The sequence below is a fragment of the Panicum virgatum genome, chromosome 3K, assembly GCF_016808335.1.
Source record: "Panicum virgatum strain AP13 chromosome 3K, P.virgatum_v5, whole genome shotgun sequence".
In the NCBI taxonomy this organism is placed as follows: domain Eukaryota; kingdom Viridiplantae; phylum Streptophyta; class Magnoliopsida; order Poales; family Poaceae; genus Panicum; species Panicum virgatum.
Window position 1 is genome coordinate 55,727,126 of NC_053138.1, and position 20,197 is coordinate 55,747,322.

The window sequence follows — 20,197 nt, forward strand, 5'->3', positions numbered from 1 at the left end:
ACCCCTTTGAAGTTTTGGGTAAGCCGACAATGAAATCGATACTGATATCCTCCCACTTTTAGGATGGAATACTCAAGGGGCTGCAAAGGGCCGCCTGATCTCAAATGGCTCGCCTTAACCCCTCTGCAGGTGTCACACTCGGACACATATTTAGCAATTTCCCTTTTCATTCTTGTCCACCAGAAACGCTGCTACATGTCTTGGTACATTTTATTGCTGCCTGGGTGGATGGAATACCTAGAGAGATGGGCTTCATCAAGAATCTGCTTTCGTAGCTCCAAGTCCTTAGGTACCACCAGGCGACTATTAAACCACAAAACACCCTCACTATCCTAACAAAAACATGCCGCATTCGGATCATTTTCTACCAGCCTCTGTCTAATCTTCTCCATGCCAGCATTATTTTTCTGAGCATCCACAATTTGATCCCGAAGTATAGGTGTGAGGGTAATATTAGCAAGTGTGCCTTCAGGTACAATAGTCAGATTTAATTTCTCCATTTCCTGACATAAGGTTGCATGCACCGCCGCGGCTGAGATGCAACTGCAACTAGCTTTGCGACTCAATGCATCGGCCACAACATTAGCCTTGCCCGGATGATAATGAATCTCCAGGTCATAATCCTTAATTAACTCTACCACCGTCTCTGGCACAAATTTAGCTCACTCTGGGTAAAAATATACTTGAGACTCTTGTGGTCTGAGTATATATGAACAGGATTGCTCAGAAGATAATGACGCTAGATCTTCAATGCATGCACTACTACTGCCAGTTCCATGTCATGGGTGGCATAATTTTCCTCATGCCGGCGGAGTGCTCGGGAGGCATAATCAATCACTCGCTGATCCTGCATAAGGACGCAACCTAGGCCCGTCCCTGATGCATCACAACAAGTATTAATGGCCGAAAAATATCCGGCGAAGACAAACAGGGATGAGAACGTAGCCGAGACCCGTAACTGATGCATCACAATACACATCAAAAGGCCGGGTAATATCTGGCTGAGCGAGGATAGGAGTAGACGTCAGAAGTTTTCTCAGAGTCTGAAAAGCCTGCTCACATCTGTCGTCCCAATTAAATCTCACCCCATTTTTGAGTAATTCAGTCATGGGTCTAGTAATTTTTGATAACTCCGGCACAAACCGGCGATAATACCCTGCTAGCCCAAGAAAACTCCGAATCTCTGAAACAGACTCTGGAGTCTTCCAATTTAATACATCTTGAATTTTGCTGGGGTCCACAGAAATACATGCCTAAGAGATAATATGGTCCAAGAATTGAACCTCTTTGAGCCAGAATTCACATTTGCTAAATTTGGCATATAACTTGTGCTCTCTGAGACGCTGGAGAACAATGCGAAGATGCTCGGCATGTTCTTCTTCATTCTTGGAATATATAAGAATGTCGTCAATAAAAACCATGACAAACTTATCCAGTTCAGACATGAATACCGAGTTCATAAGGTACATGAAGTGAGCAGGGACATTTGTCAGCCCAAATGACATAACCAGATACTCATAGAGCCCGAATCAAGTAGAGAAGGCCGTCTTGGGAATATTCTCAGCTCTGATTTTTATCTGATGATAACCAGAGCGGAGGTCAATCTTGGAAAATACTTTGGCCCCGACTAACTGATCAAATAGAATGTCAATTCGAGGCAGAGTATATTTATTCTTGATTGTGACGGCATTCAAAGGCCGATAATCCACGCACATCCTGAGGCTTTGATCTTTCTTTTTAACAAAGAGTGCAGGACAGCCCCAAGCCGAAGTGCTAGGATAGATATAACCCTTATCAAGCAACTCCTGCAATTACTTCTTCAGCTCTACTAACTCATTGGGTGGCATCCGATAGGGTCTTCGGGAAATTGGTGCCGTTCCCGATTGCAATTCAATGGCAAATTCAACATTATGATCTGGTGGCATTCCCGGTATGTCCTCCGGAAAAATATCGGGGTATTCACACACCACCGGTATTTCTGCCAAACTTTTGCCCTCAATGTGATTGGCATTAGGGGTCAATGATTCATGGCCCTCTAGATGCAAAGTTATAGGACCATGAATGGAAGAATTGATGTGCACCGAATGTGGAAGAGTGTCCAGAAGGACCCCCTGTTCTTCCAGCCAATTCATGCCAAGTATAAGATCCACTTTTTGAGTGGGTAGAACTATAGGGTGTGTGATAAATATTCTTCCATGCAACCGCAGAGGTACCCTTCTGACAATTTGATTGGTAATCAATTGGCCCCCGGGCGAATGAATATTATACGGACTTGGCATGTTTTCTACTTTCAACCCAAGCCTACATACACCTTCCTTGCTAATAAACGTATGTGATGCCCCTGAATCGAATAATACTTTAACGGGTTGACCATTAACTGAGAACGTACCCGTCATCACTGGAGCTCCCTCTAAGATGCCCTCGAGGGTGGTGTAGTGTACTTGCCCTGGCTTGAAATGAGCCACTCACTGCTTCTGGTTCTGCTGACTTGATTGCTGGCATTGCTTTGGCGGCACCGGGCAGTTCCGTGCAAAATGTCCAGGCTATCCACAATTATAACATGGGAATAAATTGGGACGCATCCCTGGCTGCTGCATCCATTCCTTCTGCTCATTCTGCTGAGGAACAGGAGGTCTGACTGTCCCCTGGGGCTGTGTGTACTGAGGTGGCCTGTATCCCCACTGTTGCTATGGTGGCCCATACGCAGGCTGGTGCTGAAAGGGGGCTCGCTGTGAGCCCGACTGCACTAGGCGAAACCTCTGAGGAGCACTGCTAGAAGATCCCGCTGCCGGCGCCTTTCTCTTCTTCTCTGCCTTATGAGCCAGATGGGAGTCTTCCTAAATTATAGCCCCATTGACTAGCTCACTGAAACTATCAAACTTGATCATTGCCAGGCAGGCGATCTTGGAGTTTGCTGCTAAGCCCCTGCCTGAAGCAAGCTTGCTTCTTCTCATCAGTGTCCACATGGTACCCGGTATACTGTGACAAAGTATTGAAGGCTTGGGAATACTGTAGCACACTATTGTTACCCTGTTTAAGGGCCAGAAACTCTGAGTTTTCTTCTGATCACTCCTGCCAGAATATGATGTGCCCAGAATGCTTCTTCAAATTGTGCCCAGGTGAACTGAGTACCAGCAGGGAACATGGCCACGTGATTCTCCCACCAGGTACGCGCGAACCCCTCAGCTGCTAGGCTTCCAATCCTGCTTTGTCCCCATCATTGTACGGGTGCAGGGTAAACCTGGACTCAATGGCCCGAAGCCAGCTGTCCGCTTCCAGTGGTTCATCCGCCTTATGGAAAAGCGGTGGCTGAGTAGCCAAAAACTCCGGGTATCCAGAAGCAGGTGGCTGGTGGTGATGGTCAGGCCGCAGCGCTCTGCCCTGCGCCACAAGCTCACGGAGGAGTGCCGTCTGCTCGTCGCGCCCAGTGAGCATGGCCGCAATGGCCTGAGCCAAATCAGGAGGGTTCGGTGGGTCTGCCATTTTGCATTCAACCATGATTGGATTAGTTACATATCGTGATTACATAAAAATAATCTCGACAGCGACTAATATCCAAATCATGGAAGAAATTGCAGAAAATAAATTATCTAAACACATTGTAGAGGTCTCTGTCTGCGCTCAACCGGTTAGACCAGTGCAACCGACCGGTCAGACCGGTCTGCATGGCGCTGTGCACTTCGACGTGGATCAACCGGTTAGACCGGTGGCCAAAACCGATCAGACTGTTCTTCACCTAGAAATCATGTTCAGAGCTAAAGTTGTGTGCTAAACCCCTTAAACCAAATCCTCAAATGCAACTTTGAAAATAACAGATGCCATGATGCATGATGTGATGCAAGAGTCCATAAACCGACTCACATATACAACCGGAAAAATTATAAACAGCATGATGCATGCACGTCCTACGCCAACCCCTTAATCAAAACGGAACATCTAACTGCGTCTCTAACATAACCTATATATAGGGCTTACTACAAATAATTCCCACCCATACTACTAACTACTCTCATCCTAAGTCAAAATTTCATTTTTAGTTTGTAATATCCGAAAATTAGTCGTGCTCGTACCATCCCCAGTGTGTTTCGGCTCTGATACCAGCTGTGATGAAACTGCCAAATTAAAACTCTAAATGAAGCATAATGGCCGTCATTTGAACACATCGGGCGCATTAGTTTAATGGTTTAATTTGACTGTCCATTCTCAACCCACGGCCCAATCGAAACAACATCGGTAGTCCCACGTGAAGGCGGACGCAGATGGTAAGAGCACGACATATACTTGAAAATACAACAATAACATGCGATAGAGCTTTAGGTTTTACAAACCGAGTTCAAATACACAATAACTTACATAATTTGCATCTTCAAATAATTTACAATCTTCACAAGAGAGTAGCCAAAGTTCAAATGTAGAAGAAACTACAAAACACTACTCCGACCGACTCTGCTTGCCTGCAACCAGTCAGACCGGTTCGCCCCACTGATCAGACCGGCCTGCATGAACAACCCCACGTAGACACCGGTCAGACCGGTCTCTCTGACCGGTCAGACCGGTCCAACCAAAACAGACAGGTTGCACACTCTGCCCACAAGTGTGCAACCCAACAAAACTCCTAGCCTAAGGGTCTCGATCCACCACTTCCCACCCCTCTGCATCACGGCGGATAAATTTGACACAACAGGGGCAGAAATCCACGTTTGGGTGCCCTGAAATAAAAAATTGTGGCAACAAACCCTGAGCAACTAATACTCAGCAAGACTTACCTGACCAGTGGGTATACCTAGCCCACATACCTAGACATGCAAGGTATTTGGCTGGTGGTTATTTTGCAGAAAAAGCGACTAAAGTAAATCCTTACTTTCATTATTTTAGCTCCGGATTCTATGTAAATTAACCACAATCTATCATTTGCACACCCAACTATAACAAACATGTGGGGCAATAAATAATAATTCAGTGTATTCATCATCATACATATATAATTATCCTTCCATCATGAGACTACGATGCGGCAAAGAGATCAAGGCTCTCATAACTGCGAGACACGGCGAATCGATTCGATTTAACCTTGCAAGGTGGACCTAACCAACACGGCACACATAAGCCCTGTCGGACCACACGCACCAACCCTTCCCCTCCCCGCCTCGAACTACAGGACCGCCCCACCATCATATGGTCAGCCGAGCTCAACGTGAGACCACCAAAGTAATACATGCATCCCCATTTCTCCGCGACTACTCGACTACCCCAGGAGGTGAGATAGAGTCATGTACTTTTGAAGCAAGGCAGTACTAGGCTTACCGGTTTCGACTACCTCCTACTCCCGGCATGGGGTTAGTACAATTCAATCCCTGATCAGCACTGCCGACAACGGCCGGTCCTTAATCGACACAGACGGGACTAAGACAACCAGGAACCCTGTCCTACTGTCATACCTATATATCATCATCATTTCCCGTCCGGCCTCAATTTCCATTCATTTCATATCAAATGAAATAACCCCTGTACTGGAACATAAATATATCCTATATCGCGCAAGTAACCGGAAATTACTCGACTTCTAATCATCCTATATCTCGCAAGTGACCAGAAATCACTCGGCTTCTACCGAGTACTATTAAGCATAGCATTTCATTCGTTCTATACATACTAGTATAACTCAAGGGAACCTAGAAATCATGCAACTAGGGTTCCAAATAATTCCTAAATCTAATGCACAAGTAATAGAGATGTATATAGGTGTCATAATTTGAAATAATAGGACATGCACCGGGGCTTGCCTTGAGTCTGCTGCTCCGTACTAGGGTCCGCTGGGCCTTGGGCCGCCTCCTCACAAACCTCCTGCTGCGGGGCTTACCCCTGCGACTCCTGTGGCTCCGCAACCTCCTCGTATACCACCTCCTCCGCGGTGGCTGCTACACGTGTGCATATGCATATGACATAAGAATGCATGCATGATTTATAAAAATTACAAGTAACCAGTACCCGAATTAATTCCTAACTAATTGCACCCACAACCTCCTATTTAACCCCCCCCCCCCCTCTGCCACTGCCACACCGGTCAGACCAGTCCATCCGATCGGTCAGACCGGTCGTACTTAACCAAACCGTGATACCGGTCAGACCGGTCACTCCGACCAGTCAGACTGGTCCTACCCAGACCAACAACTGGAATCCTTGGCGCGGTGAAAATCGCCCACCAATTCCAAAACTCTCCTAGGAACTAATTCAGGGGTGCATTTGGACGTGTTTGACCAGAGGGAATCACCTAAAATCGCCTAGAACGGGAGATCGACCATCACACGCAAAAATACCTTGGATGAGTCTTTCCCCCGCGAAGAACTTAGGATCCACGTCTTTCCAGGGAGGAGCTCATGGAGAGGATGATCCTTGACCCCGATTTGCAACTCCCCAAGCCTTACAATGGAGTTTGGAGTGAGGGCTTAGGGAGTGAGGGTTTGGGAGAGGGGATCTCGGGAGAGAGAGGGAGTTGGCGTGGTGAGGATGAGTGAACTGGTGAGGCAGAGAGAGAGAGAGTGGTTTAAATGATGTGGGGCCCAAAAATGGTTGGCCCAGGTTCAACCGGTCAGACCGGTTGTCCCGACCGGTCAGACTGGTCCGGCCCAAACTGGTAGGAACAAAATTTGACTTGGTGATTTGTCGCGTGAGTTTAAACTAATGACCGTGATTAACTTAATTACACATGATTAACACCTGAGGTGTTACAATTCTTCCCCCTAAAAGAAATCTCGTCCCGAGATTTAAAGTGTGGATACTAATTTGAAGTGAGGAAAGTGTAGTTAGGTACCTCGATGAGTATTTAGAAACTCCGGATAGTTGGACTCAAGAAACTCTTTTGTTTCCCAGGTGGCTTCTCGCTCGGAGTGATTACTCCACTGGACTTTGTAGAAATGGTTGATTTGATTTCGAGTGACCCGAGTCTTGTGATCAACAATCTTCACCTGATGCTTTGGATAAGCAAGATCAGGTTCCAGTTGGAGACCCTCCATATCCACCATTTCGGTTGGAACACGAAGGCATTTCTTGAGCTGGGAAACATAAAAAATATTGTGGATTGCCGATAAACGTGGGGGAAGTTCCACACGATATGCCACTGGTCCACACCGCTCTATAATAGGAAACAAAAACTAACATGACAAAGCCGTTACATCAACCGAACCCAAAAATATGCTACGCGACAGACCGTAGGAGTGTCTCGGCTCCATACATCTGACCGGGTTAGCTACCCCGACACCGACGAGCTCCTCGAGCACTCGGGCGGTAGCATTCTCTCGAGCCGACTGACTTAATAAGCTAAGGCCAGTGCCCATTTAGCCGTATGATTGTACTGTAATACTTGACTAGAATCCTGCCAATTACCGGTCCTTAATTTGACAAGGGTGATAAGTTCCTAAAATGCGCCGGAAACGCATACTGAACCAAACCATAGCCATCATCCATTTTTTCCATCCATTTTATCATCCATTTTTTTTCCTACATCCTTATACCATTATATCCGCTAGACCATATATTCACCCGCGTCTACCATAGAGTTTTTATCCTTTAAAAATAACCATATAAATGTATATTTTTTTAAAAAAACAACCCATGTGATGCTACTTAACTATTGTGCTAATACTATGCCAATTAAGCATATGACTCCGGGCTAATAACCCATAAACTTATGGCGACAAGGAATAAAAGGTGCAACTTATCAAGGAAGGTAAATGCATGAAATAGGACGTGTCTACCCGACATAAAATGACATTTGGACTCATAAAATCATCATCGCATGCAAATAATTGTAGGCTTAGGAATTTAAATAGAAGCAAGAATGATCAAGGAGGTGCTTGCCTTGTTGCTGATCGTTGATATTCTCAAGTATTAGCTCAGCGTCTCGCTTGGCGTTTGGCGCAGTAACAAACGTCTCATCGTCTACTCGAGACGGCCGAACGAAAGCACATACAAAAGAACCAAATAAACAGCAATGAACAATCAAATAAACACCATGAGATGATAGAGCATAATTTTATAAAAAAAAGTTACTATATAGAAGTATTTAATTTTGGGGTTCTTTTGAGCAAGTTGGGGAGGTTTGAAACTTAAAACAGATTAATTGTGTATTTCTCATTTTATTTTTGTAAAGGAAAACGGCCACTTTGCTTGATTAGTAGGTTGAGAGGCAACAAGGTACTCAGTGCTCACCAAAAGGCTCGTCGAAGGTCCAGGCGAGGCAAGGAACAAGGCTGGGTGTGGTGAGGTGACGCCGACTTGCGGTGCAGCGGCCACGACGTGCTTGCGGTTCGGCTTCGGCGTTGTTTCCCCGGCTCGCGGCGTCGGCGTCGGCGTTGACGTCGGCGTCGATCTCCGGCTCGGCTCTCTTGGTCGTCGACGTCGTCGTTGCTCCCGGCAGCGGCTTCAGCTCGGCGGCGTCGTCTTTGCGTCGCGGTAGTGAGCAAGGCCGGCGCGACGGAGGCTTGCGGTACGACGAAGCTCGGCTGCTGCGGCGTCGACATGGCTGCGGTGTCCCGTCGGCCAGGTCGTAGGCTTCCAAGGTAGCAACTCCGGGTCAGTGTTGTTCACGTAGTCTGCAGCTTCTCGACGTCGAGTGTTGTTTATTCTTGCGCTAGGAAAAACAGAGGGAGATGGATGGAAGAGAGGAGAGCCGAGTGATGCCGCTGTGCCTGCTGATGCGTGAGTGTGCAGGAAGTGAGTGAGAGTGCATATGTGCATGCATGTATGCTTGGCGTGGAGAAGCACTGGTGCTAGCTGCGCTGCTCTGCTGGTTGTTCTGGTGGAGAGAGAAGAGAGGAGAGATGGCCGAAAGAGATTAGAGCAAAACACAAGACCAGCAGCCAAATGCTTCGTGGGGAAGAAAAATCAGCGGAGGGAGAGAGAGGAGAGTTAATGCTGCCTATGCTGTGCCTTTTGTCCACCGACAGAGAGAGAGAGAGCAGTGAGCGAGTGAATGCCTGCTGCCGAGAGAGAGAAAGTGCAGCTGAGAGAGGAAAGGTGAGCGGCGTGCTCCGCCTTGACTGGGAACAGAGACGGAGGACGGAGATAGAGGTGAGGTGGACAAGAAGAGCAGCGCGTGGTCGGCGTGCGGCACTGGAGCTCCCCTGGCTTTGATTGCGCTTACGTCCAGCGCATGTTCTTGCTCCGAGCGGCGCGGTTGGTCGGTGCGGCGTGGCCGATTTCCACCGCTGCACAGAAAAAAGGAGAGGAGCCCGAGGTGGTGGTGACAGGGCTGTGGAGGGCGGGCCGTGCTGTGCCGCTTGGTGACGCGGCTCAGAGGAGCAGCGTCGGTCACCGGCGCGCGCGGCCTCTACGCGGACGGCGCAGGGCGCAGCGACGGGCAGTGCGGGCCTGCGGGGAAGACGACGGGGCGGAGCCGCTGACGCGCGGGCCCGGCAAGCAGGGCGCTGCGGGGAGAGGGAGGGGAGGCGGCCGGGCCGAGCGGCTGGACTGGGCCGGTTGGGTTTCAGCCCAAGCCGAGACGAGCTCTTCTTTTTTTTTACTTTCAAACCAAGATTCAAATTCAAATAAAATTTGTTCAAAAACATTGAGAAGCTCACCAGAATTTATCTAGTGCTTTAGGATCTTATGTAAAGGTTTGAGAATTTATTTTATCACTCATCTTTTAGCAACATTTTTAAACATGCTCAAGGAGGGTTATTAATGCATAAAGTATGAGAAGAGCCAAATAAAAACCAAATCAAGCATTGATTTATTTATTTATCTTAATTTTATTTATATTTGAAATTTGGGCTGTTACACTGGTCATGCTCGTGGCCTTCGCCGTCGTTGTTCACGGTTTCTTATGGATCCTGGTATGCTCGCTCGCTCTTTGTCCCGTCAAACATTTATGCTCATTTGCATTGCTCAAGTGCTCAACCTGCAGCGTGCCTTGCTCTCCTTGAACTAACCATTGACACCTGCCTGTACTGTGTTTATTTAACTTGATATACAATGACGGCGGCGCCTTCACTGCAGGGTCACTGCCGTGGCGACGACAAGAGCTCGGCCGGCAGCGGGGCCGACGAGGAGATGGTGGGGTGCAGGTGTAGCGCCTTGGACGTTTAGCCGGCCGATTTGGCCTCCTGGCCCTTCACGTTCGTCATGTGCGTGCGATGCACTTGCTGTAGTTTAGGCCACAACATGAGCAAGCTCTTTGTGGTGGCGCGTCGGCGTCGCTTCTTTGTTTCAGACAGTCGTGCCTAGCATAGCATGTGCTTGTATATACACTGTCGTCTCTGGATGTCTGGATACGTCGCACTCGGTAGTAGCTTGTGTTGTTACTGATCAGCTGTATTTGCCACATGCAGCCGGACAAAAGGGTGCGCCTTCTCTGCTCTACACTTGCCAAATAGAGTTAGGTTCGGTGAGTGTGACAACTTGGCTTGGTCAGAATTCATATTCATGGTCCTTTTTGTTCCCTCTTGGTCTTGGTCGAGTCCTAGTCTGTTTCATGGTGCGGTGAGTCCGAGTTGGACTATATATACGCGTTCGTTAGCCGTGCCTGAATCCATAAAAGGATTGGACGTGGTACGTACGTGTTACCTCAACACACAACCAACTCCCAAGTGCCGATCGAGTTCATCCAGCCGGCTACGACTGACTACTCTTTCAGTAACTTAGCTTTTCTGCGCGCGTGCGACAAATCGATCGTCGGCGAGCTCAGTGTTGGCACGCACCATATGGCTGAGTCTTCGATGGCCGTGAACCTCATCATGTGCGACAACGTCGGCCACGCATCGAGAGATCACGACCGCTGCCACCACTGCTCGACACCTACAGCGAAGCCACTCACCCCGGGCACCAAGCTCTGCATGATTGTACGTAATAATATAATAATCTGCAGGCCTAGTTCGATCAGTTTAATTATTTGTTCCCCAGTGCTTGTTGCAACTATAGCATGCTGAATATATAGCCTGCAAAAATCCAGAATCAGACGAGGACGCTAGTGGCCGTTGAGAAAATATTAGGTGCAAACCACCTCTTCCGTGGAATCGTGAAAAGCCCCCTTGAAACTCACACTTCAAGTTTTTTTATCATGTGCATGGTTGTCGGGGATATTACCCCGAGGTCCCTGAACCACCCCCCCCCCCCCCCCTACGAGGATACGGGATGGTCCAATACTATCCTATACGTAGAGGGGTCCACCAGAGATTACTCAGGAAAACCAAGGCTCACTCGGGGTGATACAAGGAAGGATTATAACACAATGAAGACTAGAGTTAGAGTTGTAGTATGCGAGATCACTTGGATAGAGTTGTAACACGGAAGGAATATGTAATCTATTCCGAGTAGGACTCTGCAATGTAACTCTATTCCCCGGACTAGAGTAGTCGGGGTCGGGACCGGAGAATCTATTAATCACGTGCGCGAGTAGACTTGCATGCGTCGCACGCAGAAGGGCGCTACTGGTTGTCTTCCTTGGTGAGCCGGGGGCGGCCAGAGTTCGGGGCCTACGGGTTGGGGTTGCCGGGGTCCCGTGGCCACTAGCGACCTTAGAAGAGGGGGTGGGGTGGTAGTGGGTGGTGGCGGGTTGCGGGACGGCGGTGGGGGCGCCGCCGGCCGGGGGCGGCGGTTTGACAACTGGTGGACCAAGGACCGGGCGGGGGAGCTCGGATCAGAGCTAATTAGTGCCAACAGGTGGGGGGATATGAAGAAAATTACTTGTGATGAAACCGCTGCAAATCGCTGAAGGCGATGAATACGCCCCCATTGGGACAACCTCAAGGAAAACTGTTGGCATGCAGTCAAAGCTCATTGGCAAGCACCGCGCCCTGTTCGGGGTGGCTCCAGCGGCGCTGCTTTATCTCAGCAGCAACCACGAAATTGTTTCCCATCCGCCTCAGCCATTACTACATAATTCTTTTTGGAGGCGGGTGTTTTATATTTTTGGAGGCGGGCAAAGGCAACCGCCTCCAATGGAAGGCCACGGTTAATCAGTGAGCTACGGAGGCGGTTGGACTGCCCGCCTCGGTTAATCGAACAGGAAAAAAAAAGAAACCCCATGGATGGGCCCGCCGAGCCCATCCACGGGCCCGCCGAGCCCATCCACGGCTGTCGCCGCCGCTCGCTGCTCGCCGCCGGGATCTGGCCGGCCATCGGCAGACCCGCCACTCTTCGGCCAGATCCGCCGCCCTCTGCCTCGGGCGACATCGCCATGGAGGAGGAGGAGGAGGAGCGCTCGCACACCACCTGGACCTCTCCATGGAGGTGGAGGAGGAGCGCTCGCACGCCGAGCGCCGGGTCTGGCCTCCCGCCTTCGGATCCGGCCTTCCCGCCTTCGGATCCTAGCCGGCGTGGCGGAAGAGCTCGAGGGAGAGCTGCTGCCCACACCTCTGCCGTCCGCGCGTCGCCGCCTCAGTCGCGCCCGCGGCTGCCGTCCCTGCCTCGGCCGTGCCAATGCCACCGTCCTCGCGCCGCCGTCCGCGCGCCGCCGCGCCGCCGTCCGCGGGTCACCGCCCCAGCCTGGATCCGCCCCGGTCGCTCGCCCTCGGCCTGGATCCGAGAGGGAGGGAGGAACGCCGCGCGAGAGGGAGGGTGAGGGGCGCCGTCGGGAGGGAGGGAGAGAGAGAAGGGAGGGTCGGGTGGAGGGAGAGATCGAGGGGCGCTGGTAATGAGTCCAAACCCTAACTTCTGTATATATAGGGAACCCTGCTAATGGGCCTTCTGGACTTCTTTGGGCCTCAGTATTTTAGGAGGCGGGTCTTATATTACGACTGCCTCCGTAAATCTATTTACCGAGGCAGTTATGTTAGGATGACCGCCTCGGTTAATCTATATTAACCGAAGCAGACATTTTAAGGGCAACCGCCTCGGTTAATCGGTTTTGCGATGCGGTTTTTTAACCGTCCCGGTTAATAAAAAATGACTGTCTTGGTTAATCGCAGACATTAACCGAGACGGTTAAAAATTATGCTCGCCTCCGAGGCTATTTTTAAAGGTCGCAGTTAATTTTTTTTAGTAGTGAGCCGTATGGGCATGATGGGGCTCGCGGTGCTGATTGGTATCTTCGGTTACTGGGCGTTCTTTCCCTTGTCCAAGTTCCAGTTCTGGACCTTCGTACTGGCCGGTCCCTGCTGCCTTACATGGTTGGCTCCCTGTTCTGGACCTTCGTACTGGCCGGTGTCTGTTGCCTTACATGGTTGGCTATGGATTACGGTACGTTTTCATTTCTGATATATACGCGTCTCTCAGCAATTCAATGTCGTCGTTTTGCTGCAACGTGCTGGGATACTACTGCTGTCTTTTGAAACTGATTGTAGGAGGGTGCTGCTTGGGCCGGAGGGAGGACGCAGACCAAATGCAAATGGGTTGCAGCTGATGTTAGACTCCGGCAGGCCCAGCTGCGAATTGGACATGTCACCGTCCTCGAACCTGCTCGTTTGGCAATACCATGATCACACATGTCAATACCTGGCAACACCGGCCAGCCGCGTTGCACCGTAGAAGCTCACCAGCTGCAATATACCAATGTGCAATATGGAGCTCAACAGCAAGAAATCAATTTGATGCCTTTAGAAAGCATGACAACGAAGATCTCAAATTAGCTGCCTTGAAACTGATCACAGAAACCAGAACTGGTACTACTTGGCTTTTTTTTCTTTCAAATAAACGCCTAACTGATAACCAGTTAGTGGTACGTGTCTTTTCAGATGAACTGCCTACATCACTCAATGGTTAAAACAATATTCAAAACTAGAAACAACTGCTTCTGCTGCTGAAATTACTGAACCATGCATCACCAGGTTAAGCTCTTTGAGCTCTTCCTGAGATGGCTGTCAAAGTGAAATGACAACAAATCGACAGGCCAAAATCAAATGGGTAGTGTTGTACAGCTTCTAGGTTGCTACCACAAACCTTGAACCAATCAGAGCTAAGTACCAGCAACCCGAAACAATGGCTTCCCTTTCGATGATCTGTATATAATAATTATCCTGTACACATTTTTGATGCTACAACGAGTCCATCTGGTCGTCAATGTCCTCCTCTGGAAGCTTTTCGATCAACTGTTCCATTGTCTTAATGTATTTGGGCATGTAATGCTCTCTTATCATGGACCTCGCGAGTCGAATCTTGCTGTACAAATGTCGAGGTGTCTCGTACAGCGCGATAACCTCCTCCTGGGCTCCTTGCTCACTTGTGGTTACTTCTGCTGCTGCTGCTTGCAATCCAACCATGTGTAATATTCTCCCTGGGGGGTATAGCTGGTGTTGCTCTTGAGCAGAGGTTGACGGTGATAGCTCCTGCTTGTCGTCGGTCAAGGTCTCTAGGAGCTCCATGGCCTCTTCTTCGTCTGTTTCTTTCAGTGCTGATTCCTTTCCCTCCCTGTCAGCATCATCCTCATCTGATTCTTGAAGGTTTAGCTCACGAAGATCGATTGTGACTAGCTCAGCAGCAGCTTCGTCAGTAACTTTCACAGTTTTGACAGTAGTGTCAATTTGATCTTCCAAGTCATGTGTTTGTTTAGAAGATTCAACAGTCTGTTTCTGTGCAGCAACACATGACCAGCAAACCAGCACTGGGCGTTTCTTTACCACAGCATGGGTATCTGCTGAAGACTTGCTCCCAGCCTGCCAGAAAGGCATGAGGAATCGACTCATAAGTACTAGACATAAGTGATTTCCCATTTCATCTGTTTCAAGAACTAATGTTTGGAATATCATACCTCAGAAGTCTGAGATTGCAGCATATCAACATCTACAACCTTAGATCTTGGATCAGAGATGAAGGGCACATGAGATCTGATGAAACTCACAGAGCGGTTCACAAAACCTAAGAATCTAGTTTGCTGAATTTGTTTGCGAAGGTCGTGTGCCCAAGATGAAGCCATAACCTGCCAGCATTGACCGTGATGATAAATATATGTTCTCCTGTAAAGGCAGGAACTGTTTGCAGAAAGTAATTTTCCTTCCTTCTAAACAACTACAAAACTACTCAATATTGTTCTGGGTTTCACTTTGCTCAGATACTCAAATCTCAAGAAATAAAATGGTTGAGAGGTACCTCTGTACGAAGCTTGGCAGCAGAAGCTATGCCCAAAGATGGTACTAGGTCATTTCTGTTAACAATGGTGGTAACAAAGTCTTTGCCCGACTCAGCCAAGTCCCACGTCATGCAAGCAGCTGAACAGAAATAGTGGAAATATACATCACGCAAAGTATTCAAACAAAAAATTTTGAGACAACAGTAATGTTCTGTTTTTGCAGATGTTAGATTCTAGTAATGAGGCTTCTGGATATATTTCAGAGGAATATGTTCCGATGATGCATAGCTCAACATGGCCATCTTAAAACATTGATTGCCATTATAAATATGACATCATTATTTGAGTTTTTGCCATCCTTTTTTTTATTAAGGGTGTTGCTAGAGCTTTCTCTAAAAACGAAAAGGATGATTGCAAATGCTGGCAGGTGAACCAGTCTTTAAAAGTTTAGCGGGAAGAGGGGAAGAGGTCAATATGGCATTTTAGTGATATTCGCAAATGGAAATTTAATGATTTTCCGCAACTTATGGTGTTGAATGTTAAAATTATCGTTTCTTGCGGTAAAACAAAGACAACAGTACCTGGCCCAAATGCAATACAAGTGGATGATGACAGCTTTTCATTCTCACGTAGGATGTATGTTAGTATTGTTGCAATCCCAGCTCCCATTGAATGTCCAATGATCTAAATAAAACAAAAAAGCTATCATTTGTTAGTAAAACGAAGAAAGGGTCAGATGCAAGACACATATTCAACATCATATGCTGTCTGTGATAAGTCAAACATAAACAAATGCAGGAATAGATAGAAGTTCTCTTCTGAAATAAGCAATCATAAGAATGAAAAATAACTGAAAGAAATAAATAAATAAATTATTTTTTAGGTTCTGTACATGAAAGTGATGGGAGTTGGCATGCACCAGTTAGCTAACAAAACTGTAATGACATTGAAATCACACATAAACAACACTATTAAGCTGTTTGGCATCAATTTCATACTAATTTGCTAAAATTTTAACATCTCTGAGTGATGTGCACTAATTCTATCTACTCATGGTAGTCATAACTTTAAGTTCACACATTTGTAGTTTAGGCAATCTATTTGTTAGCATTCTTGCTCAGCACTTGACAATCCCACAAAATCCATTGATGATACTTTACAGCAAGAGCATTTCAGTACTTTTACTTTGGTTTCAAGGGGGGGAAATCCACTTGGTTACAACTTGCAGTTCCACCTTTAGCATTCGCAACTTAGGTTGCTTTTAGGTGAAATTTGTTTGGTGAGCATCTATTGTGAATTGGATACTCCCTCTGTCCTGAAATATAAGGACAAACAAAAATGCCTTATATTTCAGGACAGAGGGAGTATGAAGTTATGAAATCAATTCAGAATTAGAGAATCACCATTCACTTGTTTGTTAATGTATTACAATTAGTAGATAATGAGGAAATCTGTAGTCAGACGTGATAAACTAAAAGAGATAGACTATCAATATTCAATAGCATGAGTATTGATGATGCAGAATGGTTAAACATCAAAAGATCACCTGAATAGGTGCTCGCAAGAAGTGAAAAAATTACCTTAATATCGTAGTCTGGGAATTGCTCCACTGCTTTACTTAGGCAAGGAATGGCTCGTTTTGCAATCCATCGAGCTCCTGCAACCATTCCACAATGGGAATACCCCAACACTACGTTGGAGACACGACCTTCTTGGACCACTACATGATGAAATGGAACCTCAGCACCAGTTGCCGCTGTCAGCCGCTCCTTAACACTGATAGCCCCACGAATGAAAAGGAGAAAGCATTTGCTACTTCTGTCGCGAACAACTGTGAAAGCAGGCTTCAAGAGCTGCATGATAGCAGAGAATTTCAGACGGTTAGTCTTCACTCATCATCACTAGTTTAGTACTGGTATGAAGGCTCATGGGACATCCAAGTCTCAACTCTCAATACATAATTTTTCTTGAAAAACTTCAATACATAATTGACAATAGAGAGATGACTGATACTTACGCACCCTCGCCTTAGATTTCTTTATAAGAACATCGTTCTGGTCATATCCGCCAAACTCCAAAAACACGTTGTATGGCTTCTTCGAGAAATACATGCATAGCTTCAGGTATCCGAGTAGCGAAATCAGCTCCTGCCTTACCTGAGGCCCATCCAGTAGTACAGAATCGCTTCCAGCATACTCATGCTGCAGATTACCCTGAGATGAAACGGTAAACTGATGTCATACCCATCTCAAAATGTAGTCTGCCGACATCATGGTTGATAAAAAATGAGAGACTACAAAAAGGTAAGGCTGCGAGGTGATAAAATTCTGGAAGAAATCTTTTAGCACTTGTGATTCTAGAATGTACAATACTTTGAGCAACTAGAGACAACTAGCATCTTATCCTAAAGTTACGTATCAGGTTCAAATCTAGCCATCGCTTAACTTTACATCTTTACTGGCTAAATAAATGAAAGTGGAGTTCAGTTTTGGGGAGAGAAAGTAGGGTTAGTTATTTATTTTATATAAAACAGCCCTCTGATTTGAAATCAAGAAATCAAATTTAATAGGAATATGCTAAAGTGATTCCACTATATGATGGATCATATTCATATCACCAAATATATGAACCAGTAGCATTCCGTCAAAACAGATGTCATCACTCATCAGCAACGTAGGAGAGAACTAGGCACGAGTAGCCACGTAACCTCCTATGCTAGCTAGGATAAGCATGTAAGTGCTGAGGTATGACTTGGTTCAAAAATGGAAGCAACTGTACGGACTTGCCGCGAAACTGAAGCAAAAAGATTTCCATCAACAATAATATAGAAAAATATTGTTAAGTAACACACGCTATTTAGTCCTGTGGGCTGCTCAGAGCAGAGCAGGATCAAATTACTAACCCACGCTATTTTCGTTTAAAAAGGCCGTCAATCAAGATTCAAGAAGGGGAGCACAAAGAAGCAAGTAAAGCCCTACTCTATCTACGGCATAAATGGCGACGAAAAATCGGAGCAGGAGAAAAGGAATCCTTGCACATGACCAAGGTCCATCTTTTCTTGCACGCAAGATCCTTCCTAGGAGATATTTTTCCTTTTCGCGGTTTTCAAACGGGATAAGGAAAAATGGGAAAAAGCGACAAGCAAGCTTGACGACCCAGGAAAATATATACTACTACTACCACCAAGGAAGCAACCAATCACCTCCAAGTGTAGAAAATCTTTTTTAAAAAATCTCGAGCAAGAACAAATTAACCATTCCACGGCGCGCAATGGGGAAGAACGCAGCTGCTAGTAGTAGAGTACGACGGCGGCGATCGGCGAGGGGACGCACCTGCTGCCGCATGTGGTACTTGATCCCGAAGGCGAGCTCCCCGAGGGCCCACTTGCCGAGCGTCTCCGCCCAGGTGAACCGCACGGTGCGCGCCGCGACGGCGGCGGCCGCGCCCCACCCGTCCGGGGCGCGCTCGGGGGGCCACGGCCGCCCCGCCCGCGCCTGCTCCTTCCGCTGCCGTCGCTTCTCCCGGGCCTCCTCCCTCCGCAGCCGCCGCGCCTCCGCGGCCGCCGACACGGCCGACGATAGCAGCCGGTCCTCCCGGTCGTCGCCCGCGGCGTCCCCGCAGAGCCGGCCCGACAGGACCAGGTACACCAGCACCGCCGTCCCCGCCGCGCCCATCGGCGGCGGCGGCGCGGGCAAAGAGCACGAGCTCGCGCTGGCGCTGGCGCCTGCGCGCGCGCGGGGTTTCCGCCGTGTGCAGGTGTGTAGGTGTCGAAGCGAGGAGAAGGGGGGGGGGGGGTCGTTGGGTCGGGACGGGAGGGGGCTGCGGGCGGCTAAATTGGAGCGAGACCAAGGACCAAAAGACGGATTTGCCCCTGGGATTTTAACGTTACATTTCACTTCACTTTGTGTACGTGCTCTTTTCTCCACATGCGGGGCCATCGGCACTTGGGCAGTCAATTGTGATCGGGTTTGGTTAAATGTAGGTCTGCTAATGGGTTGGGTTGAAATGGGTTTTATGAGGTGGGTTTTGAAATGGAATGTGTTTGGATGATTTAAAATGGGTTGTATTAGTTAATGGGGTGGGTCGGGGCGGGTTCTATATAAATGCGGGTTGAGGCGGGTTGGGGTGGGTTGAAATGGATACTTTTTACAAAATAGAATAACTATATATAAATGTGGGTCCCACGTGAGAGCTGGACTCTGAAATTAAAACCACGTGTTTATATCAGAAAATTTTATCGAAATTGACTGAATTTTGTTGGAGATGACTCAGTACGACTGGCAGCTATTTTGTGCAAAGCAGTGTGGCTAGAACTATGTGTGGGCCCCACATGAAGAGTCGGACCCTGGAATTAAAACCTCGCGTTCACACTATAAAATTTTATCGAAATTGACTGAAATTTGTTGGAGATGACTCAGTACGACTGGCAGCTACTCTGTGCAAAGCAGCGTGGTTAGAACTACACGTGGGCTCCACATCAAGAGCCGGACCCTAGAATTAAAACCTCGCGTTCACACTATAAAATTTTATCGAAATTGACTGAAATTTGTTGGAGATGACTCAGTACGACTGGCAGCTACTCTGTGCAAAGCAGCGTGGCTAGAACTACACGTGGGCTCCACATCAAGAGCCGGACCCTAGAATTAAAACCTCGCGTTCACACTATAAAATTTTATCGAAATTGACTGAAATTTGTTGAAGATGACTCAGTACGACTGGCAGCTACTCTGTGCAAAGTAGCGTGGCTAGAACTACACGTGGGCTCCACATCAAGACTCGGACCCTGAAATTAAAACCTCGCGTTCACACTATAAAATTTTATCGAAATTGACTGAAATTTTTAGAGATGAGTCAATATGACTGACAAATACTCTGTGCAAAGTAGTGTGGCTAGACATATATGTGGTCCCCACATTAAGTGTAGAACCACTAAATTCCTCTGCATAGTAGAACCCATGGGTTTTTATGCGTTACCCGCTTATAATGGGGCGGGTTGGTTAGAGTTGAGAAATTAACTAATTGGGTTGGCTGGGGTTAGGTATCTAAATATGTTAATTTTGGGTGGAGTTGGGTATGGTGCGGGTTTCAACCCATTAGCAAGGCTAGTTAAATGTAAGTGTTGAAGCTCGGGCTTACGTCTAAGAGGATATTTCAGTAATTCTTTAATTTTCCTTCTTTTGTTGAGAAAGTAGCAAA

General features: G+C 47.5%; 1 protein-coding gene across 1 annotated transcript; it reads right to left on the minus strand.

Moving 5' to 3' along the window:
- Positions 1–13,577: 13,577 nt before the first annotated feature.
- LOC120699742 lies at positions 13,578–18,787 on the minus strand. Its single transcript, XM_039983802.1, has 7 exons — positions 18,334–18,787; positions 17,023–17,214; positions 16,582–16,854; positions 15,583–15,685; positions 15,022–15,140; positions 14,684–14,851; positions 13,578–14,588 (listed from the first exon to the last, which is right to left on the minus strand). The coding sequence occupies exons 1-7, from the start codon at positions 18,673–18,675 to the stop codon at positions 13,971–13,973; spliced, it is 1,815 nt and encodes a 604-aa protein (XP_039839736.1). The 5' UTR covers positions 18,676–18,787; the 3' UTR covers positions 13,578–13,970.
- Positions 18,788–20,197: the final 1,410 nt, after the last annotated feature.

Bases quoted from the DNA above. Each gene is read 5' to 3' on its own strand.
- LOC120699742 (XM_039983802.1), bottom strand. From the start codon at position 18,675: ATGGGCGCGGCGGGGACGGCGGTGCTGGTGTACCTGGTCCTGTCGGGC. The intron at 16,855-17,022 runs GTGCGTAAGTAT...GCTATCATGCAG, and splicing joins TAAAGAAATCTAAGGCGAGG to CTCTTGAAGCCTGCTTTCAC. The intron at 14,852-15,021 runs GTACCTCTCAAC...CAATGCTGGCAG, and splicing joins CTGCCAAGCTTCGTACAGAG to GTTATGGCTTCATCTTGGGC.